Below are 23,979 nucleotides of genomic sequence, written 5' to 3'. Positions count from 1 at the left end.
GAAATAGTCCTCCTGCTCCACTCTGTGTACATTGCAGCCTTATTTGAACCCACATACAACTCTGTACTAAACTATGCTGAAAATGCATTTTCTGTGATTGGGCTCATCTTACAAAGCAACCCAAGGTGCTTTGTAGGATTTTCCAGTTCTCAGCAAAATTTGTGTTGCCCGCAAACTCAAACAGGAACAGATTTTACATTCTGAGTTACTCATGAGTATGCTGAATAACGAGATACTAATCCCTGCCAAACCTCACAAAAGCTTATGATCTATGATTATTTTCCATTGAGCATGTGCTTAATTGATAGAGTGGACTCTAATTTTATAAATCCAACATGCTATCAAGGCACATAGTCCTTCCAAAAATGTATTGAATCTAGACAGTTATTTAGCTTGACCAAAATTGTATTCAGAGTCTCAAATCTTAAAATTATTTAAATATTATTATTATTATTTATTCATTTATTTGAATATTTTGCTTGTTCATTAATATAGAATTCTACATCATTTCTTCCACTACTTGGAAAAGTGGTATCAGGCTAATTATCCAATAGTTAATCATCACATCCCCTTTGTTTTTTTACTTTTTTTTTTTTTTCAACAAAACTTAAAGAATCTTCTGGTTTTCTGTAATTTCTCTAGTGCTTAAATGTATAGCAAACACTGTAGGGACAGTAATCTCTTCAAATAACATCCAGGACTTCTTAGAGAAGATATATTCTTCTTCTATATTCTTCTCTAAGAGATATATTGTAAGGAATATATCCAAATAAAGTTATATGTTCTAGATTTTGTTTGGAGTTTTCCTCTAGTTAAAAGAAACATTCACATTCTCCTATGATATTAGCATAAAGACTTAAAGCTGTGGAACCTTGCTATTTGACATTCAAGTTATTCTTAAATATCCACTTCCATCCATGGTTTTCTTCCTGTCTCTCCTCTCTCTGCCGTTCATTATTTGCCTCAGCTTTGGACAATTATGCTTTTTAAAGCACATACATCACATATTGAATGTAATCAGGTTATGATTGCTGGTCCCTAGGCAACCACCATTTTCCAGTCCAGTGATTAAGTCATCTTTATCCATCATTATGAAGTCCAAACTAATTACCTTGTGTTGCAGTCAGTAAATTTTTTAGGAAAAAAAAAAAAAAAAGTAGTCTTCAAAAATCTAATGATGCTTTGCTACTGGCTGCATGGGAACCCAGCATAAGTATCCCAACTGAAGTCTCTAGGAAATGAGAATGAAGTGTGTTTTTTTTTTCTTTTTACACATGGCAGATATACTTGTCATCCCCTTTTCCTCTTTTTTAGACCATATTAGCATATATGCTAGGACATCCACATTTAAAATTATGCTGGTTTGAGTTATTCTCAAAGAGAAACCCACCAATGATGTATATTCAAAGAGTGCTCATTCCCTACCTTATATCCAAAACTGTTGACAGCATCCTGTAGCCAGAAATTAACATTCTTGTCAAGCAAATCATCTCTCAAGAATGTTATTGTAAGTGAGATGTTTATATAACCTTTGTTTATATCTCAGATTCAGAGCTTATGAATATAGCCAGTTAGAAGTTGATTCTTGCAGGGTCTTTTTCTACTAAATTATTATTTTATATTTTCAAGACATGGGATAAATACCCTGCACAGAGCTCTGTTCCTCTGCAGCTAACCTGCTTCTAGTGCTTGGGCCAACTCATTTAAATTTAGTCTGAGTATCTCTAAATTGCACACCACCATGTTGAGAAACCTTTCATATTTCTGTTAAACTCTGAGTGCCTTCACTACCTATGTTTGAATGGCTGCTTGCACAAATTGCTTATTGTCTCTGTTAGAATTATTAAAAATATCCATTTGCCAGCTAGAGATTCCTATTTTACTGATTTATTATTATTATTATTAAAACGAGCAGGATCATGCATTGCTTGTGGAGGTTGAGAAAACTCACTGTGAGTCTAAGGATGCATGAGGTGTGGGTGTTTTTTTCAAGTACTCAAACAGAACAGGACACTGTGTGCCTGTGCAGAACAGTATTCATTTTCATTAAATCAAACCTGACTTCTTTCAGAACAACCAAAGGTAATAGAACTCAGTAAAATTATGATGGCAGTTGGTTTACATGTCTCAGATTGCAGCCTACTCAGAAATACACAGCTATTTTGTTCAAATCTAAAATCCTGTCAGTTTTGTTCAGCAAAGTCCTCCGGTTTACATTCTTGTTTAATAAATCCAAACAAGAAAGCACCCTTCAGTCAAGTATTTACTGTTGCTGCTATTTTCTCTCAGAAAAGATGAGCCATGCTGAGTTTTTAGTCAATAGGTCACCAGCACAGAATTTTAAATATACGCTCATTTTATGGTGATTTAGTGAGGAAAAGTGCCTGCTAGTTATTGAAATACTATGGTAAACACTCAAGATATGTTCCTACTGATAAAGCACAAGAGGGGAGGGGAACAGATCAAAATAAAGAGGAAATATATACAGAAGTGCAAGCACTTGCAGTACAAAATAAAGTACTTGTAATTCACACTCTAAACTGTGTTTCCATTGAGTGATCTCCTCTTCGTATATATATATACATGATAGAAAAAAGTGTAAGAATATGTAAACAATTTTCTAAGTAAAACAGGATTTGCCCTACAAAAACAGAGGAGAAACTACTGCTTTTCTTCTGGAATTCATCTAAAAATATTGTCTAAACTATAGCAGAGAGAGTAGTAATGTCTGTTTCTATAGCAGTAATGGCTGGATGATTCAGCAGGGACTATGGGAAGTTTTGCCCTTCTGTACATTTCAGAAACCTCCACGATCGTGACGGGAGACTGAAACTATGAGTTGAACTGATATGCCCTAACTGTGGTTCCATGCTATGTGAGTGAAGGTCTTAGATCAGGTCCTGCTGATCAGTACCATTAGCTCCTGCTTGACTTGTAGAGCAACAGCTGGTAGGCCTTGAGATCTGAGAGCCTGCGCCATGTTTCCTCCATCCTGATTCCTCCAGTATCAATTATTCCCATTATGGCAATTAGGTCCAAGCACATTTCTGGTAAAGTACTAAATTCATTGGCTTTACTTGCTCACTTCTGGCTCCTTCTCACTCAAAGAAAAGCCAAGCAGGCCCATAAAATGATCTGTCCCCTGGCCAGCGAATTTTGTTGGCTGCAGTGGTACTTTTGGTCTGAGTCGGTGCTGGCAGCCTCCTTCCCCCAAAGCCATGCAGGGTCTGTATCCACACTGTTGCCACCACACAGTGAAAGTGGCAGTGAGGTGAGGGGCAGATATCAATGGCCAAGTCCAATCACCCCTGTGATATGTAACCTACTTTATTGTGGGCTCTTCAGGGCTTATGCCAATCCCCAGATTGCATCTGTCCTCTAGTATGGCACAGTCTGCCTTTGTGGCCTTCTCTCCAGCACAAAAAACACCCTTTCTGTCAGCACAGGCAATGGAGCAGGGTTGAGGGAAGGAAAGCAGTGGTGCAGTAGGAAGAGGAGTGAGAGCAAGGAGATACCCTGTTCAGCACCAGGGGAGGAGAAAAGGAAGAGGTGTTATCCTAATCTCTGTTAATAGATGGAGACTATGTTAGTAATTGGCTGTTTTAACCCTTCTTTTTTCCAATCCCCCTCTGTTGAACAAAGTCCCCTCTCCTTTTTCCAGTGCCCTGTAGGCAGGCACCTGGTTTTCCATCCTTTCATCTTCAAACCAAGCAAAGGAAGTTTTATCAGAACTTTTAACTTCTTTAAAATTTCTGATCAGGCTCTTATTTGGCTTCTCTCATCCTCAAGTAAATTGAAAATTGTAGCGGGAGTATGCTACAGGCCACCTGATCAGGAAGACCAGGAAGATGAACTTCACTAAGCAGATGGCTTCACTAAGGGCAGATCATGCCTGACAAATATGGTGGCCTTCTACAACACAATTACAGCACTGGTGGATAGGGGAAGAGCAACTGGTATCATCTGTCTGGATTGGTGCAAAGCATTTGACATTGTCCCCCATGATATCCTTGTCTCTAATTTGGAGAGACATGGATTTGATAGATGGACCACTCGGAGAGTAAGGAACTGGCAGGATAGTTGCACTCAAAGCGTTGCGGTCAATGGTGTAGTGTCCATGTGGAGATCAGTAATGAGTGGTGTTCCTCAGGTGTCGGTAGTGGGTCCAGTGCTGTTTAACATCTTTGTCTGTGTTCAGCTCTGGGGCCCCCAGCACAAGAAGGACACAGACATACTAAAACAAGTTCAGAGGAGGGCCACAAAGGTGATCAATGAGCTGGAGCAGCTCTCCTACAAAGACAGGCTGAGAGTACCTAAGGGGGGCCTGCAAGAAAGCAGAAGAGGGACTCTTTGTCAGGGAGTGTAGTGATAGGGCAAGGGGGAATGACTTTAAGCTAAAAAAAGGTGGATTTACATTAGATTTTTTGAATAAATTCTTTACTCAGAGGGTGGTGAGGCACTGGAACAGGTTGCCCAGAGAAGCTGTGGATGCCCCATCCCTGGAGGTGTTCAAGACCACGTTGGATGGGGCTTTGGGCAACCTGGTCTGTTGGGAGGTGTCCCTGCCCATGGCAGGGGGTTGGAACTGGATGATTTTTAAGGGCCCTTCCAACCCAAACCATTCTGTGATTCTATGACTTTAAAAGTATTTGAACTGTACCCTTCAAAACTCGTCAAATACCTGAATAACCTTCAGCTATCAAAGGTTACATTTTCCCTGAGAACGTCTGCTTATCAGCCCCAGCTGTTGGTGTTGAGAGGCATGTTCTACAAAGATGATTTCAAAGCTTTAATGTTCCTTTAGGGGTGAAACAGTGCTGCTGAGAGAAATACAGACGAAGTGACTGAGGCAGGCCTGTGCCGTTGCCCAGCTCCCTGTGGGCTTCGTACTGCCCGAGAAACTAATAATCAATCTGTGTGATTTTCATGTATTTAAAACGTATATTTTAATGTATGATTTCACTGAGCAGAGGGGCTCTCAGGAGCCCCAGCCCGTCAGGCGGGGGCGCAGCTGGGGCTGGAAGGCCGGCTTCCCCGCCCCCCCACCCCGCTCCCGCTCTCCGGCAGAATCCAGTCCGGATATTTCCTTCTCCACGGCTCCGCGCCGCGTTTTCTGCTCGCTCCGCACCTGCCGCTGCCCTGCGGCCCGGCTGCCCGCGGGACCCGGAGCGGGATCGTCGGGACGGGACGGGACAGGACGGGGCAGGACGAGGTGGGCAGGGGAATGGGGTCCGGTCCTCGGGGCCCACTGGGGCAGGGGAGCGGCGCTGCGAAGTGCATGGGTCTTCTTCTGCCGGAACAAAGCTACGAGATCCCAGCCTGGTGTTAATTCTTTTTTTTTTTTTTTTCTTATTTCTTGTACGTGCTTTATCTGTGTGTGGGGTTCAGTTTAATCGGGCGGGTTGGGATGCATCTCAAAGGGAAGAAGGGCAAATCTGCTTGAGATCATCTTCTGAGGCTGACACTTCAACCCACCTGTAAGTTTTTGTTTATTTTTATACCAGCCGGTTGTAAAGAAGCAAGTTAATAAGAAGTCCTGTTGGACATGTCCTGCTGATGTGAAGCTGAATGTTTGAAGCCTAATCTAATAACAGGTTTAAGAAAAAAGCAAATTACAGGATTTGGTGTCAGTATAGCATCTTGAACTAACTTAATGTGTTGTTTTAATGTATCTGTAGTAGAGCAAGTATATATGCTTGCTATAATTCTAGTGGTATAATTCTTTTTATATATATATTTATTTTTATTGTGGTTTAATCAGAGGTTTCCCTTTTCCTCCAAAGAATCCCTCAGGTTTGAGATTAAAAACATCCAAAGCTCGGTTTCAGTATTTGGGTGGGGGCACTTGCTGCAGCTTGTTAACAAAGCCATTATGCTGCAAATGGCATTGTGCCCTCCAACACTATTCCTGAATTACGTCTGTGCCTGCATGAAATAATAAAACATGTTGGTAGTGCACAGTTTGCTTTAGGCCAGCTGGAAATGTTCAGTTTACACTATCTAATGAGATGCAAAGGTTGTCACAGGGTTAGTGCTTGCATGTTGTCTGCTCCTGTTCTTCCATCATCCTTCCATACACCTAGCTCTGTATCATTTTTGTCAAAATGTCTATGCCACCTATTGTCGTTAACTCCTGAGTAAGGCTGTGGATGAGCAAATTGTAGAAACTGCAAAGATAGGCACACTGAGGATGCCTGATGTAATATTCTACAATTGATCTGAAAAGCAATAAGGGTCTGGTTATACCCTATATAGGGTATGTGTTATACCTGAGATTGGCAGGAGTGGAAAAGGAAGTATGCTTCTTTACTGGTTCTCATGGAAAGAAATTTGTTGAGCTTTTTTTCCCAACAGTATCAAGCCACACCTCTTTCTTTCATCTCCAGTGTATTTGTAGAACCTGGGGAGAGTTTTTAGTCCCCAGATCATGGTATAATGCTTTTACATTTCATTCTTTATGGACCTGTGGCTTCCACTGCCTAGAGGTGGGGAGGGTCTTCTGCCCAGCCACTGTAACTAAAGTGCATGAAGGCTTCTCTTCTGCCAGTCTGAGAGCTCACCTGACCTTTCGGTCTACCCAAAATACTGTACAGGAGCAACCTGTAATGGTGGAGGTCTGCAGTGCTTTGCAGAATACAAGAAGTTGACAAATCTCATTAATTCAGCAGGCTGCAACCTTAAAATTAGCTGGAAGAGATCATTTGTCACAGAGTGAATAATACAGCAGTGGAAGTAACTGGCATGGGATGTTGTGGAGGCCAGAAACATTAATGGCTTCCAAAAGCATTGGACACATTCATGGAAGACAGTTCTGCCAGAAGCTAAATATAAAAGGCAAGATGCAACCTTCATCTCAGAAATGTTTGTGGGAATCTGAAAAGGTATACCCAGGGAGGATCATTTTCCATGTTGTTATACTACTTCTGAATCACTTACTACAGTCACTTTTTATTTGAAGAAAGAACAATGAACTAAGTAACTCATTGATCTGATCTGATGTTGCTGTTACATTTTTATGGTAATTTGATGTGATAATTTGACATTGTCACTGAATAGCAGCATTTTTCAGATGTGAATTTATTGCACATAAGTGTGTTCCAGCAGAGGAAATACAAGAGTATTCACATATGCATGCATGCATGTAACAAAGAAAAGAAGCAAAAGCCTTCGGTATTTCTTAGATCAACCTCATCTCTGACTTTGAGACATAATAGACAGTTCAAATATAAATTACTCAGCTTCAAGTTGTGAAGCATACAATACTGAAAAAAATAGATAAGAGAAATTTCTGTTAAAAAGAATCAATTTCATTTCTTTCCTGAGCTGTCCTAGGATATTTTTTCAATTGTTAAAATAGATGGTGTCTTTCAGTAGTACATATAGACTGTTACTATCTATACAAAAAGTGGATGTTTTGATCCAAGAAAAAAATTGATTCAAAATGAGGAAATAAGCAGGGAATCAAAATGTTGGAAGAAAAAAAAAACCTACATATTTACAGTATTTATTTCCTTGCTGGCATCCTGCTTTTCATTTTCTTGCCATTTCATGCTTTGATAACTGAAACAGATTTCCACTACATAGACAGATCATTGCTTGTCCATGATAAGTATCTCCTGAAAAATATCAGTTCTCCAAAAGTTTTTATTTATATCCTACATTGCATTGAAACCCAATATTGTAGATATAATAGTCGCAGATTTCTATTAAATAAATAAGAAAAAAAATGTGTGGGACTGATGAAGTTTTCTTTTGGTGATACTAATGTCCTTACTAATGTAGTTTCATGACAAACAGATTGCAGGTCCTTATTTTTTTAGATTAACCTTCTGTACTCTTAAAGTTTTTGTTTGTTTTTGTTTTTAATATGAGGCATACATGGTATAAGAATACAAATGTTTTTATTGAAAAAACATTTTTCAGTTTTAGATTCATACCATAAATCTTCTTCAGATGGTTATTCTTGCTCTTCCTCCATCTACAAAAGTGAGATAGTAAGATAAAAAAGAGAGGAGGGAGGTGGGAAGCAAGAGAGGGGATTTCAGTGTACCCACTCTGATGACACTGCAGTTTTATTAAGATATTTGAAGCTGGTTATATGGAATACAAAGCTTAGTCTGAGTGCATTTGCAAAAAGTCATGGAAGTGTACCAGTTAAAACCACCAAATAATATACAGACTGAAGTTTTAGTATTTTAATACACTTTTAACAAATGCACAATATAACTATATTCACTGGAGTTTGGCCAAGACACATCACATTTGACTCCACACTGCAAGACTCTTGTTTGATTATTTATTTATTTGCTTATTTCCTGGCCTCAAAGGCATTTCCTAAGTTATGATACAGTTAGCCTCAATAAGACAAAAAAACGTATTTAGACAAAACATATACACGAAATTGGGTATTTCTTTTACATAGTAATGCTACCTTTATGTATTTGTTTTACATTCTTCTTTAATGCTTATGAAAGATTCTGTCTAAATTAAATATCATTGGCTTAAAATATAATGGATTTATAAATTCTGCTGAAATCCTTTGTACCAACCAATTCTGAGAATCATTTTTTCTGTGATAAAAACTTCTGGGTTTTGATATTAATATCTCTGATGATAAAAATTCCTCAGTTACTTTATCAGTCATACTGTGTGTCATACTTTTTTTTAATGACATTGTAGCAATGTAATTTCTTCTTCCCCCATCATCCACTTACTCTCTTGCTATTTAGAGCCTGTCTGCAGAGAAAAGTAGATCAAAATGAAAATCTTTTTTGAGGATAAAACAACCTGGTCGCCATCATTCTGCTGTCCTCCACTCATGATCCCATTACTCCTGCATCACATGAAGAGGATAGAGTACAGGGTAGAGAAAAAAATATTGTCCTTGAAGCTAACTGTGAGATACTTATTATGCAGTTTTACCTTGGAACTGCTGATTTCTGAAGCTTGGGTTAAGCTTTATATTGAGTACTTTGCTTGTCAGTCAAAAGATTTCTAGTAGCCCTCAGGAGGGTTTGCAATTGAAGTACTATTGCAGGCTGAAGTACAGCCTGACTGAACAATATTAGCATCCTGTTCTGCCAGTACAGGCTATCGTCTAGGGTTTGGGTTTTTTTTTGTTTGCTTTTTTTTAGCTCTCCATACATACGGGATTCCCACTTCTAAGAACAATCTGAGCTTTTTACCTCTCATACAAAGGGAGAAAAATTAGTCATCTAGAGGAGAAATAAAATGCTACACAAAAATATGTAATGACTATATACACCATTGGTTATAAAGGGTAATGCATGGAGAAGTCCCTCTTCACCTTCAACGCCTGTGGGTTTTGGTCCCACTGTCACAGTGGGACACAGGAAGACTATTACCTCCTACTGAGTTTCTGACCCCACCTGAACTCAAGAGGTCTTTGTTGAATGGAAACATTTGAAGGTATCGTTCTTTGACATCAAAAGGATCTCTAGAAACATGCAATTTCTTCTCTTTTGCCCTGATTTTGCATAGTTCCCATTTCTGTTTTATGAATGGAAATGCACTGTACAAATTATGCCTCCATCAGTAATATTTCCAAAGTCTTTAGAAGTTTGTGGTGTTTGTTTTTGTTGTTGTTGTTTTGTTTTGTTTTGTATTTTTTAAAAAGGCATTTCATTTTATTTTCAAATTTAAAACCAATACCCATACCTTCTTTACTGAGATCTCGAAACATTTGAAGTATCTAAAGGACTGCCATCCCAATTAGATATTAGGGAAAATTCTCTAGGTCCTTTTAAGAGAGACAGAGAGAGTCTGAGGTGAATATCTGAAGTGACTATCATTATACAGATTATACAGCAAATCAGTACCATTTGTTCCCTTGAAAGACTGGCGTTCTGTGTTGGCCTTAGTTGTTTTTTGTTTGTTTGTTTTTTGACAATTCAATTACTAAGAACCTTGCAGCATCAGTTATTTCATTTTTCACCAAAAGGCAGTGCACATAACCATTATCGGCTCCATAAGGAATTTTAAAATGGAAAGTTCCAGGAAATCATACATACTATATACAATCTTGAAACATTCAGTAACTATACCATAGGTACAGAATAGCAGACAAAAAAAACAACATGTTCTCAAAAGCTCTTTATTACTGGCATTGTGAAACTGTTCTGTCAAGTAATGACTTGGTTTCATAGCTCTCTTTACAGTACCTTTTTTTTTCTTTCGCTGAAGAACTGCAGTCAAGCAGTAGTCTTAATTATTTCTGTAATAATGGAACTTTGATTGGTGTATGTTTCAGATCAGTGATTTACCATCTCCACTATGCAGTGACCTTAAAGCCATAATTCTTCTGCCTATTACTCTGTTTTGGAACTGCTCCAGAGCCATCGAGTGGCATAGCTTCCAGGCCTATTTTGCTTCTCTGATGTTATGTGTTTTTTCACCTGGTTCAGTCATTTCCAGTGTATGCTGAAAGTATCATTTTATAAGGAAATGGCCTTTGTTACACCAACACCAATGAAGCTGCTGTTGCAACTGAAACTTGCTCTGAGCTGTAAGTTTTCATAAGTAATTTTTCTCTTGCGTGCACCTTGGATAAGACCATTTATTACATATCAGACAGCAAGTGAAAGCACTATATGCTTACTGCACAACACTATTGGCTGGCACAGTAGTTTCTGGGAGAGTGCTTCATACATCACAGATAATATCTTCTCCATATTCAGTGCATGATCAGTGAATTTGTCAGTTTAGACATAAATTGTATAAACAAAATTGTTCCATACAAGCTATAATTTCTTACAAAATGAAACCTGAAACGTTACAATAAGTGACATAAATAAAGTTACCAAAAAAGAAAAAAAAAGTTAATATAGCCAAGGAAGGACCACATCAAACAACAGGGCCATGCTGCAGGCAGTACCTGTCAGGTCTGCAAAGCAGTCAGGTGTATGCCTGAAGGGATCTGACTGAGGGATGTGATTAGGGGTCCAAGGCAAAGGGGATGGTGAGTCATAATACATGCCAGAAGAGGGGGTGACAGAACAGCAGTGTGGATTTAAAATTTGCTTATGAGCAGGTGGTAGCCATTTGCAGTCGTGTCCTGTGAAGCTCAAGTCCCTGTTCTCAAGGGTTGCTCACCCTTTTGCTGTCTCTAGCACCCCTGTAACAAGTTCTCCATAACATAGCATCTTACCCTGCTTGGTATGTACATGCAGAGAGCAGCATGTCTTTTCAGAGTGCAGAGAGCTGTCTTTCAAGTTATGGATAAAAATAAGGTTCCTGCTGCTTTATACTTGGTTTGTATCAATTACTGAATTTTAACTGAGAGATTGAAATTAAAAACAAAGGAATTTTGAGGGTAAGTCTTTACAGGAAATAGTTCAATGCCTGTACGTGTCCTGCTGCTTTACATCAACTATGGCTCCATTAAACATCATTCTGGGACTGTTGCTTCTTTGCTTCATACTGTAGGTGTTTAGCATATCTGATACCACACAAGGTATCCACACAGTTAAGTGGCATCAGTATGCTTTTTTTATAGATATCACTAATCTTAAGACAGAGAAAATATAAACAGCCAGTAAGCAAACAGGTGCTTGGGCTTCACACTGGAGGACATTCATTAGAAGAGCTAGGTGATGTGTCAGAACATAGTTTTCCCTTTGTCTGGTGTTATCCACCTTGCTGGGTGTACAATAGTTGTTCCTGATGTGGACTTTTTCACCCCGTGGTTTCAGTCTTGTGGATATATGATGACCCAGATAGGTTCTCCCTTAATTTTGTGCTGTGTGCGATTCAAGTCAATTTATTTATTCTCTCTCTCTCTCTCTCTCTCTCTCTCTCTCTGTCCATGACAGTCCTCAAGTATCAGCATGTGCCAGGGTTCGATGTTGCATTAAACCACTCCATTTAGGCATCAAATACTGCAAATAAGAGAAAACGATTTAGTAATCTAAGTACACTGTGACTTCTTGAAATCAATAGCTTCCTTTCAGTGGAGTTTAAACTGCACTCCATTATGTGGAGCCTGATGCAGTAACACAGAGATGTTTAAGGTGCCTACTGGGCTGCTCTTTTTGCAGTGGGTAATGTAACAAGATATCTTTCTGAGTACAGGGGACAAGAGAACACATGGCGCTTTAGAAAAATCTATTGCTAAGGTTGACCCAAAAACAATTAGTAATTCATTTAATTGAATCAACAATTCACCTGTGCAGTCTATTATAATATTACATGGAGATAATTTAGGTTCATTTTAGTAGAGCTAGCTGAAGGGTTATAGAGATTTATAATGGATTACCTTCTGTCTATCTGCTGAGTGGATGCTTAATCTTAAACGAAATAGGAAAGCATTCTGGTAGTTCAGCCAGAAATACCACTCTGTGTCAAAGCTGTGCTTCTCCTGCTATTGGTATGGCTACTTTATTTCCAGCTTGTTATTTTGTTGTGTTTCTCAGCATAAATAGGTGGTTGTCCTAAATCCAAATGGCTGATTTTTTCACCATTTTCTAAGCAAAACTCAAATGGTGTCTTGTTTAAAATGTGGAAGAAATAGTCGTTGGGCTGAGGGATCTTTAGTAGGGCTGCTGAGACTCTTGTTTAAAAGGCACCTTCTGCCACAATCAAATCACTCCAGTATATCATGTTTTTCTCGTCCCTGCCCCACTATGGGGTACTCTGGGCAGAGTTTTCCCATTGTCAAATAAGAAAGAAGTAGATGGCTATAACGTTTACTGAGAGCTTCGTCATGCTAGAAATATGCTTAGGTATGCCCTCTTTCTGCTGTGAAGAGCATCACTAGAAAACTCCAAGGGAATTCATAATAGGTTATTTGTTATGTGCATTGTTGTACGTAACTATGAACTTCAAGTACCTCAAGTTCTGTTACATTTCCTTCCTAATGGAAGGTAATTCACTATGAATAGATGTCTGGATCCTCTCTGTGTGTATTGAACATTGTGCAAGATTTAGAATTTTTTATAACTGTATCGATCTGCATTTCAGAGTCCTATAAAGAAAAAAAAAATACTGATCAGCTAGTATAGAAGAGACATTCAGGACATATGTTTAGTAAAAACAGTTTTTGTAACATTGCAATGAGGGTGCTTCTCTCTATCCTCATGGCTGAATCTCTCTCCCCTCCCTCTTTCCAGGGTCAGTGTTACAGTCCAAGGCCATCTTTCCCCATGTAAAGTGGCTGTAATGGTATGGCACGGTACTGTCCTGGATCATCTTTCTTTGTGCTGCAGAGCCTTGTCTGTGTGTGAATCATTCTAGGATCCTCACATGGGGAATTTTGTGTATATAGAAAGCATTTCTGTTTGTCTATCAAAAACCTGCTCAAGGTGGTAGGACCAAACTTTTTTTAGATTGTTTTTTGGTTTTGTTTGTTTGTTTCCTGCTAAATCAGGCTGTCATTTTTCTGCAGTCTTTCTAGTTAATGCTAGAAGCATATAAAAAATAAATGCTAGAATTAAACAGAGCTGCCCCCCTCCAGCAGTGCTATAGCCTGTTGTTTTATTAGAGTTGCTATGGCACTTCGAGCTACTCTATAAATCTTTCACTGGTAGATATAGAAAGTAGAAAGGGGAGAGAGACTGTAGGCAAAAACTATATGTGGCATGCGTCTGCTTCTGTAAGTGGATTCTGTCATCATGTGCATGCTAACTAGGTAAACCTCAGTAATAATCTGAACCAAACTGTTTGTTTGTCTTATAATAGTGCCTAGGCAGGAGCCACAACTCTGCATCTCAATGTACTGTAGTAAGGACAAAAAAGGCTTAAAAAACAGGTAGCCTCACAACACTGAGTAATATTGCTATATGCTACTTACACATTTATGACTTTTGCACATTTTTTTCCTCCATACAATATATTTTTGCTTGTTTTCTTGTAGATTCATGGAATAATAAATTTCAACTTTACTGCCTTGTGTCATCAGCATGCTTAAAAATAGCTTTTCTTTCCATCTTTTCACCTAGGTGGAAAAGAGTTTCTTCAGTAGTAGCACATAATTTTCAGCTGATAAATAATATTACTTTCATCACTATGTGGTATGTTTCTGCCACAGCTGTTGAAAATAAACCCTGAAATCAAAACCAATAACAGGATTAAACTCCAGAATCTTTTTGCCATTAAAGAAATAACAAAATATAAATAACAAGTAATTGATGTTAAGCATACATTCAGTGAATGATAGCACACAGGATGTGGCAACAGCTGTGAGTTATTTAAGTATACTGTGTAGTTGTTACATACCTTTAAAGGTAGTTACCGTGTGAATGTTCAGTGTTCAGTATTTGTATGCTATAGTGCATCTGTGTTAGAATGGGTTTGCCTGCATTGTCTCCGTTTGGTTATCATGGCCTTCATCTCAAATCAGAAGGTTATATGGTCAAGGGAGCAAATGATTGAAAACAGATAAAGTTTAAAAAGGCTGATAAATGGTATTTTTAGAAGTCTTTTAATACAGAAATGCTTGTGGATGGGGTGCCAGCAGAAGATTGCTGTGTTAGATCTGAAAGCAATAATATTAATATCGCCAATTGCTAATAGTAATACTATATGCTACAATATTAATTTATACAATATCGTGCGCTGAAAATAAGAACAATGGAAAGTAGTTGCATTGTACATTTCCCTTTAAATAATATGACTGTCATCTTTTTTGCTCTCCCCTTTGTTATAGGGAGAAAATTGAATTTTAGTCATGACAACAAAGACATATTTCATTATATAATCATTACACTCTCCAGGGATGGGTTTACAGGAGGCTGAAATACACAGGGAGGCAAAGTATAATGGCCTAACATCAGAATATCTGTGTGCAGAGCCTCATGGGGATGTGCATGGAGGAGCATGTTCACAGTTACAGAACTCGATCCATCTTGTTTAGCACTGATGTGATGTGAGCCGATTGTAAATTTACATGGGGTGACTTGCACAACTGTCATTTGTGAAATGTTTTAAACAAAAATGCAGGTCTTTAGCAAGGTGCCTTGATAGGTTTTTTATGTGGTGTTTTTTTTTCTTTAATTCTTTCAGGATCTAGTATCCATCACTTATTATTCACAGAGTATAGATAAAAATGGTGCTGAAGCTGCTAAAGTAGTGCAACCATGTTTATGGATTTTTACTCTTGTCATTCAGGATTGTAAATGGGAGGCTATTAACATTGCTGCATGAAGTTCCACAGACTCTGTAAATAAACAGTTACAGTGTTTAAGGAGAAAAATGTTCTTCTAACTGTTCCTTAGATTATAAGCATTACTCAAAATTACAACTATTCACTGAATATACCATGAATATTTTATTGAAATAAGAGACAGCGAATATTGTGGTCAGGTATGAATCCTGTCTGAGTGATACCGACTTTCAAACAATTTGACTATTAAATATGGAAAATCTGTGTGTATGTATGAGTTTTCTTACTTAGTATAAAATTTTTGAAGACAATGTTTAATTATTCAGTTCGGCAACTTTCTCAAAGGAGGGCTGAGTGAAAGACTCAAGTGGCATACAATGATGTTAATGAATCTAAGCTAGTCTCTAGATGAGTCCTGAGAATGTTTCCACTTTGTCACAGGTGACAGCCACTGCTCACTGACAGTTTGTGAAACGTGGATGTAATATTGATACAGGCTAAATATTGATAAGCACTGGCAGAGAGAGGAAGATGTTCTCAGATGAGAAGGGAAAGGGAAAATGGGAGGAGTAGAACAGATCAGTTCTTGTACTGTGGATCATATAAGGAGCTAATGCTAGTAATCATCAGATTATGTGACTTCCTTTTGTGTCCTGATGCTAGGTGAGGACTTAAATGTTGCATGTTTATCATTCTGAATTGGTTGCCACAACAGAAAAGGTGCAATTTTATTTTGTGTGAAAATCAAGAAGCTGTTTTAAGTGTGCTCAGGATTTGTCCGTTTTTCACCAGCCTTCCCCCACTTCACATTTAATATGTAAATCCCCAAAAAAGCTTGGCTGGAAATACTCTGGTTTATCACCTTGAAACTCCTTGTACATATCTCTTATGCAAAATCCTTAGTACACGTAGAAATAGCGCTGTCACATATGGAGTTTTTAGGATGCCCAGTCAGCAGCCCAGACCTCATTGCCTGGAGCATATAATTGGTCCTCATTTGGTTAGAGCTGAACACAGACTAATCCAAAAGGTTTGTAATGCATTTTCTAATAACTCTTTTTTCTTTTTCTTTTTCTTTTTTAATTTTTTTTGGTAGTAAAACTCAAACCCAGATGTGCTTCACTTCCAGCTCTTTCCCCATCTCTTAGGATAAAACTGTTGCACTTTTTTTCCTCACACCTTTCTCAGGAGAACCATCTGTCTCAGCTCTGTTTTCCTTTCTTTCTTTTTTTATGACACAGTCTTGCAATTTATATGTCTTTTTTTTTTTTTTTTTTTTCTAGAAACCCCATTCTTCAAACCCTAAACATTATTCCTATCTGAAAAGGATGCTTTTGAGCAGCCTGGGCCTGGTTCTTAGTCTCTCTCCCTTGAGTATTGTGTTGCTTTGCTCAGCTCAGTAGGAGTTTTTCTATTGACTTCAAGGGCCAGGCTTTAACACCCCTCCCTGCCAACCCAGGGAATGGAAACCTGGTGAAAGGGAATTTGAAGAATCTCAAGGGCTCTGTAGAAATACTCTAGTACAGCGCAAACATGATGCTGCCATGTTCCTTTTTCATGTACTCTCTGCTACCATGGAGGAAATTAAGCTGAATTCTTCACTGCAATGTAAATATTACATGGGATACTGCAGTGAGGTTTTGATGTGCTAAATATTCTCTTTAATACAGCTGGATGATAAAGAGTGCCAGTTTTGTTTCTGCATTGTTGTACTGTACTGAGTGACTTCAGCTACCGCAAGAGATCCTGCTAGAAATAAACCAGCTGCAAGTGGCCCGCTGATTCCTTGGTCGTTAGGACATGTGCTGTGGCTTATGGCTACTATTTTGGGGTTGTATTAGCTGGTATTTTAGAAGTGAGGAAAGCTATTCAGATTTGGGGAGTTGCATCTGTTTCAGCTAGCAAAGGCGGAGGCCTGTGGTCTGCTCATGAAGCCCAGCTACCAGCTTGCAAGCTGGCTGACAGCCACCACGTGCAAAATGTCTGACTTCTAAACTCTCTCTGCTGGCATGGGCTCTGAGGGGAACGCACAGGAGCACACACACGTCTCCTTAGCAGAAGCATGGGGAGTTTGCCATCTCCGTGTTTTGGAGCCAGTCTCTTTTCAGTTGTGCCCAGCAGCAGGACGAGAGGCAACGGGCACAAACTGAAGCACAGGAGGTTCAGGCTCAGAGGGCACTTCTTTGCTGTGAGGGTATCGTTTTAATGATAGCATAGCAGTGAAAACAAGTCACATCAAGGCCTGAAGGTTTCCCTCTTTAATCTGTAATGAAATAGAAAGAAGTAGGGTCTGAAATGTTCTCAGTCTTCAGTCTCCTGAAACAGAGACTTCGGAACTGAGCTCTGGGAACTGGGTGTTAAGACTGTGCTTTCCAAAGCAGTGATTTATTTTTCTTGATTTCCTGTAGAAATTGGGAAGATTGACCAAGATATATATAAATACAACACACCAGGATTCACTGGCTGCCTATCAAGAGTACAGTTCAACCAGATTGCTCCGCTAAAAGCAGCTTTGAGACCTACCAACGCCTCCTCTCACGTCCACATTCAAGGGGAACTGGTGGAATCCAACTGCGGAGCATCTCCACTGACAATCCCACCAATGTCGGCCGCAACTGACCCGTGGCACTTAGATTCAGGTAAGGTGGGCTTTGTTCCACGTTAACTCAGCTGGGCAGTTGAGAGAAAGAAATACATTCAACCTCCTCTGTAAGAAAAGGTGGCATAGAACAGGCATAATGTATAAATGATTAGAGGGCAATACTCACAGTAGGAAATGCAAAACTGGAGTTACACAGATCACTTCTAAATGAAGCTGCAGAATATTTTCTTTGCCTTTTTTTAATCACGGTTACATTTGTGAAGGAACATTACAGCGTTTCGGCAAGTGGGAGTGGTTATCAGTTTCCTTCTTTCTAGTACCTCTAGATTAGAGTTCAGTACCTCTAGATTAGAGTTCAGTAATGCAGATTAGTGTCCTGTGTTCATTACGCATTTGCGTTTTACATGCATTCATAATATATGTGCCACCTCTACATTTTTAATAGGTTGAACAAAACTTCAGTTTCAGGTTTGTACTGCTTTTCATCCTGTATGTTGCATTCTTAATTATAAGTAGAAGAGCCTGGGCTCAAAACACTACAGGAAACTTTAGATATAATCAGAGTTATAACACTGAAGTATTCAGCTTTACTTTTCTTTTCTGTAAGTCTTACACTGTTTGATTCTTGAGTTTTGCACTTGCTGCTATAATAGCACTTTGTAGTATTGGATACACAGTAAGCAGGACATTGCTAGTATAGATAAATAATGCATGGTAGAATTTCTTCTGCTGAATTGCTAACAAGTGAGTATATTGTAGTCAGCTTCATACAAAAAAAAGTAAATCTAATTTTAGGCATAAATGTGTTTATAAAGTGCTGATTTGTTTTCTGAAATGTCTGTTTTCCTTAGGCTATGTTTAATGGAAAATCCCATTAGTCATGATTGCATTCTTCTCGTGCTGGAAACGCTGGAAAGCCAAAACAATTTGCTGATCCCAGCAATCTTATCCTGCTTTATGACTGGCAGTCTTTGAAAGTGTATATTATAACTTACTTTAGAGGGGTTTTTTGCTTATTTTTTCTTGCTGCATGGATGTCATTTTTTAAAAAAAATCTGCTCCCTTTAAATTCATATTCAGGGGTACATTGACACTTGTCTCATATTTTGGCCTCACTTATACAGGTGTAAATTAGAACGCATCTGGGCAAGCTGATGGCTTGACAGTGGTTGCCTGTTGTGTTTGGGGATCCATCTAGCTGTCAGTTTTGATGTGAGAGAGGACAGGTTCCTGTTTTCCTTAGAAGCATGTGCCAAGGTCATATCTTTGTCATTTTTTTCTCAAAATCTCAAGCAATTCTTTGTAGCCTTTCTTTTCAGCTCTTCTTCAATAGAGAAGTAGGACAGAGGTTTCTAAGGAGAGGGATATATTCTGGGTCTGAGGGTCCCAAACACAGATGCAGGCAGTATCGTATTCTAAAACCTTTAATTCCCTCCATGCTACCACACCTTCGTAAGACTTCAGTGCATCTCTTCCCCATTTGTAACATGCAATCTCCTACTTGATTTTTTTCATCACAAATCTGAGTAGTCCATTTATTCTCTGAAATTATTAAGTCAGTTTCTATGCAAAGGTTATGTTCTATGCTTCTGTTTCTATAAGAGCACATTACCTGGAGGATACCTCACTGACTCATGTCTTTCAAAAATGTGCCATAAACTTCTCGAGGATGAACTGCTGCAGTGAGTCTTACACAGTTTATGTGGTTTGGTTGTTAATTTTGGTTGGTTTCTTTTTCTTACAGATAATTTGACTGCAAGCTAATAAAATATTGTCTGGATTTACTCAGCATAGCTGAACTGTTCCTAATAGCGCCTGGTGTTAAAAAAGAGGAGGTTCTGTTTGTCCTTGTTGTGTGCTGCTATGCTTGACCTTGTATTCATTTGGTATTGTATTGGAAACCTTTGCTGAGTCAATTCAGCTTTGATCTGACAGATTAAAAATACATTTCTAAATTATAAATTTCTTCTTGATTAGTTGCAGTACTCAAGTGATGTAGCCATCATGAAGGATATCAAGGAAAATGCAATATGCAGTTAGCTTGGCTCAAGTGGTCTGTTAACTTCAGTCCAGTAAAAAAAAAACTATCTTATTGCAATAGTGGGACTTGACTGTTTCAGTCTTGAGCATCCAGAATATGATGGCCAACCTTCACTTCTGGTGATGAGAAGCTTCAGTAAAACTGGGATCCAGGGATTCCTCCTCTTGTCCTCTCCAGTGTTCAGCAGCAATAGAGGGAAAATATCATATTGCTTTGACTGCTTGTAAAGACTGCTTGTAAAGAACTGCCATAAACTAAAGAACACAGTGATGTCAAGTCAGTTATGGTGTGTTATGGGAGTGGTGTTTCACTGGGGCAGGAGTGAAAGGACATTCAGCTGTGTGTGAACAATTCCAGACATTCGCTCTTGGTGAAATATCTGTGATACAAAGAGGAGGTATCACAGCAACTCATTTAGTGATGTCAGATAAGAACAACTCAGGCTTTGTAAAATTATCTCTGGTGGTCTGACACAGCTGGCTCTGTTTCAGCTTCAGGAAAAATATATACTGTAGACTGCATTAAGTTAAACGTAGATGATGGTGTCTGGTAAATTAAAGTGTTTACAGTGTCACTTTGCATTAGCAAATCGGCAGTTCGCGCTATTTTTTTTTTATGTTTCACAATACCTGCTAGAAAACTTTTAAACAGTTTTACAGTTTTTGTGAATTTATTCCTTCACTAAACTGGCTGAAGGGGCAAAGGGAAGAACCTCTTTGGAGACTCACAGAAACACTTGTGGTGCCAGAGCAAAAGGCACAAGATGTTCACGCTCACTCTGCCACAAAGCAAAGAGCAATCATTTGAAAGCAGCATGTAATCCATTTAATTTTAAATAGATCTTAATAAAACATAAGAGTTGAGAACAGGTGATTAGTAGTGAAAAGAGAAAATGAGAAAAATTATTTGGCAAGTATTAAATGGTACAGATGGTATGGGTCTTATTTGGTGATAAGCTGTGCACTTATCCTGATTCATATTTTGAATTAAGTGTGGATTTATACCTTTGCTTGTCAAATACCATGAAATAGAACTTTGAAAATTGAAACACAGTGAAGAAGAGAGTCAAAGATATGTGTCTAAATAGGACAGGTACCCCCAAAGGCAAATACAATGGTCCTTTCACCTCCAAACTGCAATAATGGATCAGACCTTATGGATAGTTACCAGATGCCAAGCAGGTTCTGCCTGATGAGTGACCTACATGAAATATTCGCCTTAAACTCTTTTATGTACTTACCACATGGACACCTCCTTCTAGCTGCGAAACACTGTGGATGCCCTAACATAAAGGGGGGAAATCATAAAGACACATATCAGTCACTTGCAATTGACCCTTAGAGTTAAGTTTTTGTCAGTAAGAAAGCTTATTGATTTGCTCCCCAGATAAATGGGCCATACAGTGTCTAGATTCACTGTTTTGCACTTGCTATTAGTCTTGAATTCACATATATTTCAAATTTACAATATCAGTTCTTTTATTTTTTTTTTGTTGTTGTTGCAAAAATGCCACTTCCCTCCCTCCCCACTCCTGCCTGGCATTTTGCCATCCTACTGCAACATTATCATAAACCATTATCTTGTTCAGCTTGTGAGTATTTCTATAATGCATAGTCTTTTCCTGTTGCTATGGTGATCCGTTTTTGGTGGCGATGAAGTGCAGAAATTCAACAAGTCGTTCTTTTCTAGAATGTGACTTTGGTGATTTAAAATGCGACTTTAGTGGTTTAAAAAAAAAAAAAAGACAATAATCAAAACCAAGCAGGTCATCAATATAGTTCCTTTCCTGTGTTTTCCTCCCATCTGTATTATCTCAGTTCATGTGAGACAATTGAATTTGCCTTGGTTACATCAAAAGGAGTGTAGGAAGGAGGCAAAAAAGAGTTTGATCAATGACCACATTATTTAAAATATGTCCACCTGTGCATATTGTCTAAAGGCAGTGAACTGCCTGTCTGGCAAGTATTTCAAAACAAATGTTAAAATTGTATTTATTTAATTATATTAGCATACATTTTAATATCTATTACTGTAGCATATGTTAAAAAGTTAGTAAGTTTTATGGTTTTTATTATCTCTCAATTAAGATTAGCCAAAGTGTATGTCACTGAGAAATGATACTTCGCTCTGTCTAGGGAAGCAACAAAAGCCACAAAAGATTTTTGTAATTTTGTAGTAAACAAACTCCCAAACCTAAAAAGCCTTGTACACAAAATTGGAAGATTCATATTACTGGGGTGGGGTTGTTCAGTTTGTGGGTATTTTTGCAGAACATAAAAGTACATTGCACAACACAAAGATTCTGCAATGTACTAATGAAGTTTCACTTCCAAACTTTTCTTCTTTATATAAAAGATACAGCAAACCTACTACATGTATGTACCTCTCCATTTTAGGTAAAAGGTGTTCCTACTTCCCAAACTACCTTATTTCGAATTTAATTTTTTTAAAAGTATGACATACCAGAAAAGATGGGATACACAGAAGAGTTTAAAGACCATGCTTTAGCACCTCTAAGCTGCCATCATACTACGTGGCTGAGAGGTGCATTTATTCTCTCGGTATGAACAAAATGGCATCTAGAGTATTTAATACAGGATTTAATTAAACCCACATTTGCTTCAGCATCATTTTTAAAAATTAAATCGAGCAGGATTGAATGTGCAGTGTTTTTTCAAGTAGTGTGATTTTTTTTCTGACAATGGATCTAAACCCTAAAAGCTCTTCACTGTTTTTGTAGAAGGTGAAAGGCCTTGCCTTTTAAGAATTAACAGATTGACATCAAGAAAAGAATTAACAGCTGCTTTGAAATGTATATTGAGCATGTCTGGCAAAACCATTGTATGAAGGCATGCACTGTTGTCATTAAGGTCAAAATGGCTGCCTGATGATTACTCCCTTTTTGTTACAAATTCATCCTTCTTCCTTTAACAAGTGGTGACACGAGAAGAGAATGGGAGGTCTGAATGCAGGCCATATGATCCATGCTCACCTAATAGGCAAACGGATTATCTTTGCTCAGCAAAAGATAACAGGCATTTTCTGGGCTAAGAAAGTGTCAGTGGTGATACTGGTGACAGCGCTGAAGGTCACCCTCCTGGTCCGGGCATCATTAGTTAGGTCCCCATGCTGTGCTCTGACCACTAGGTGCCCATGTGTCAGAGGGCACAGTGATGGTTTTTGAGGAGAAGCTGTGTCAGAAGTGCACTGGCATGGATGTGGCTACAAAGATGGGAAATAACTCTCGCCTTTGTCAATGAATTCACAGTGGGAAGAAAGGACAGAAGTGTTACTTGCTGGGGCAGGAGGCAATTCAGACCTCAAAACTGTCTTAGGTTATGGACAAGTGAACAAAAGGGTCTTTTCTTGGCTGTGGACATTGATGGAATATTGATAGCACATCCTGAGCTTAATGTCCTGTACGCATCAGTGAATTCAACAGCAAAAGGATTAAAATCAATGGTAATGTGAATCAACACTTATTCTCTCCTCCAAGGACAACAGGAGAGCAGATTCCTTTCTCTGTGCTTCCTGCAAGGGGCAAACAAGTGGGGAGGAGGGGGGGACGAAAGAAGAAAGAGGCGCATTGCTTTTGTTTGTGTTTTGTTTGCCTTACACATCTAAACTCTACGTGCTAGCAAAATTAGAAATGGATGTGAAGGCAGTTGCTAGAATAAAATGATGCTCTTCCTTTTTCGAGCATAGCATACAGGATTAGTTATCTGTACTGCGATCAGAGAATGATGCCAGATTCTCTCTTTGAAATTTTCAATGATTAAAGGTGTTGTTTTTTAATTAACATAGCCAGCATGTAAACATTGGGAGGCTCTTTGTCTGCCAGTAAGCTAGTTTTATATTTATACTTCCTATACGAGAGATGGAAGAAGCATTTGCAATCTTCTCTGGAGACCAACAGATTTTTCCCGTCAGATTCCAGTACATTTCTGTAACCACATTTTCTCTGCAAAGAATGACCAGCATTCATCCCCAGTTCTCCCTGGATATTGTCTCAGAAATACATGGCCTTTACCTGATTTGTTTACAAACAGTAAATTATCATTTTTTCAGAGAGCCAGGGATTAAGTCTAACAGAAACTCATACCTCAGTTTCTAAGCCCGGAGTGTTTTTTGCAGGCAAGAAGGTTACATGGTAAACATTGAGATGCAACAGTTTCTATTTTTGTCTTCTCAGTCAAGCAGCTAACTAGGAAGAGCATG

General features: G+C 38.6%; 1 protein-coding gene across 20 annotated transcripts in view; it reads left to right on the top strand.

The window, feature by feature from the left end:
* The window catches only part of CNTNAP2 (contactin associated protein 2), a 1,160,459-nt gene that overhangs the window by 1,117,624 nt on the left and 18,856 nt on the right, over window positions 1-23,979 (top strand). For all 20 annotated transcript variants that reach the window (XM_080582584.1, XM_080582595.1, XM_080582598.1 and 17 more), the window contains one exon: window positions 17,527-17,757. In XM_080582584.1, coding sequence (XP_080438710.1) covers window positions 17,527-17,757 — 231 coding nt within the window. The remainder of the gene's footprint in view (window positions 1-17,526; window positions 17,758-23,979) is intronic.

The sequence above is a fragment of the Anser brachyrhynchus genome, assembly GCF_964034855.1.
Source record: "Anser brachyrhynchus genome assembly, chromosome: 2".
Classification (NCBI taxonomy): Eukaryota; Metazoa; Chordata; class Aves; order Anseriformes; family Anatidae; genus Anser; species Anser brachyrhynchus.
This window is presented reverse-complemented; position numbering and strand designations above follow the sequence as displayed.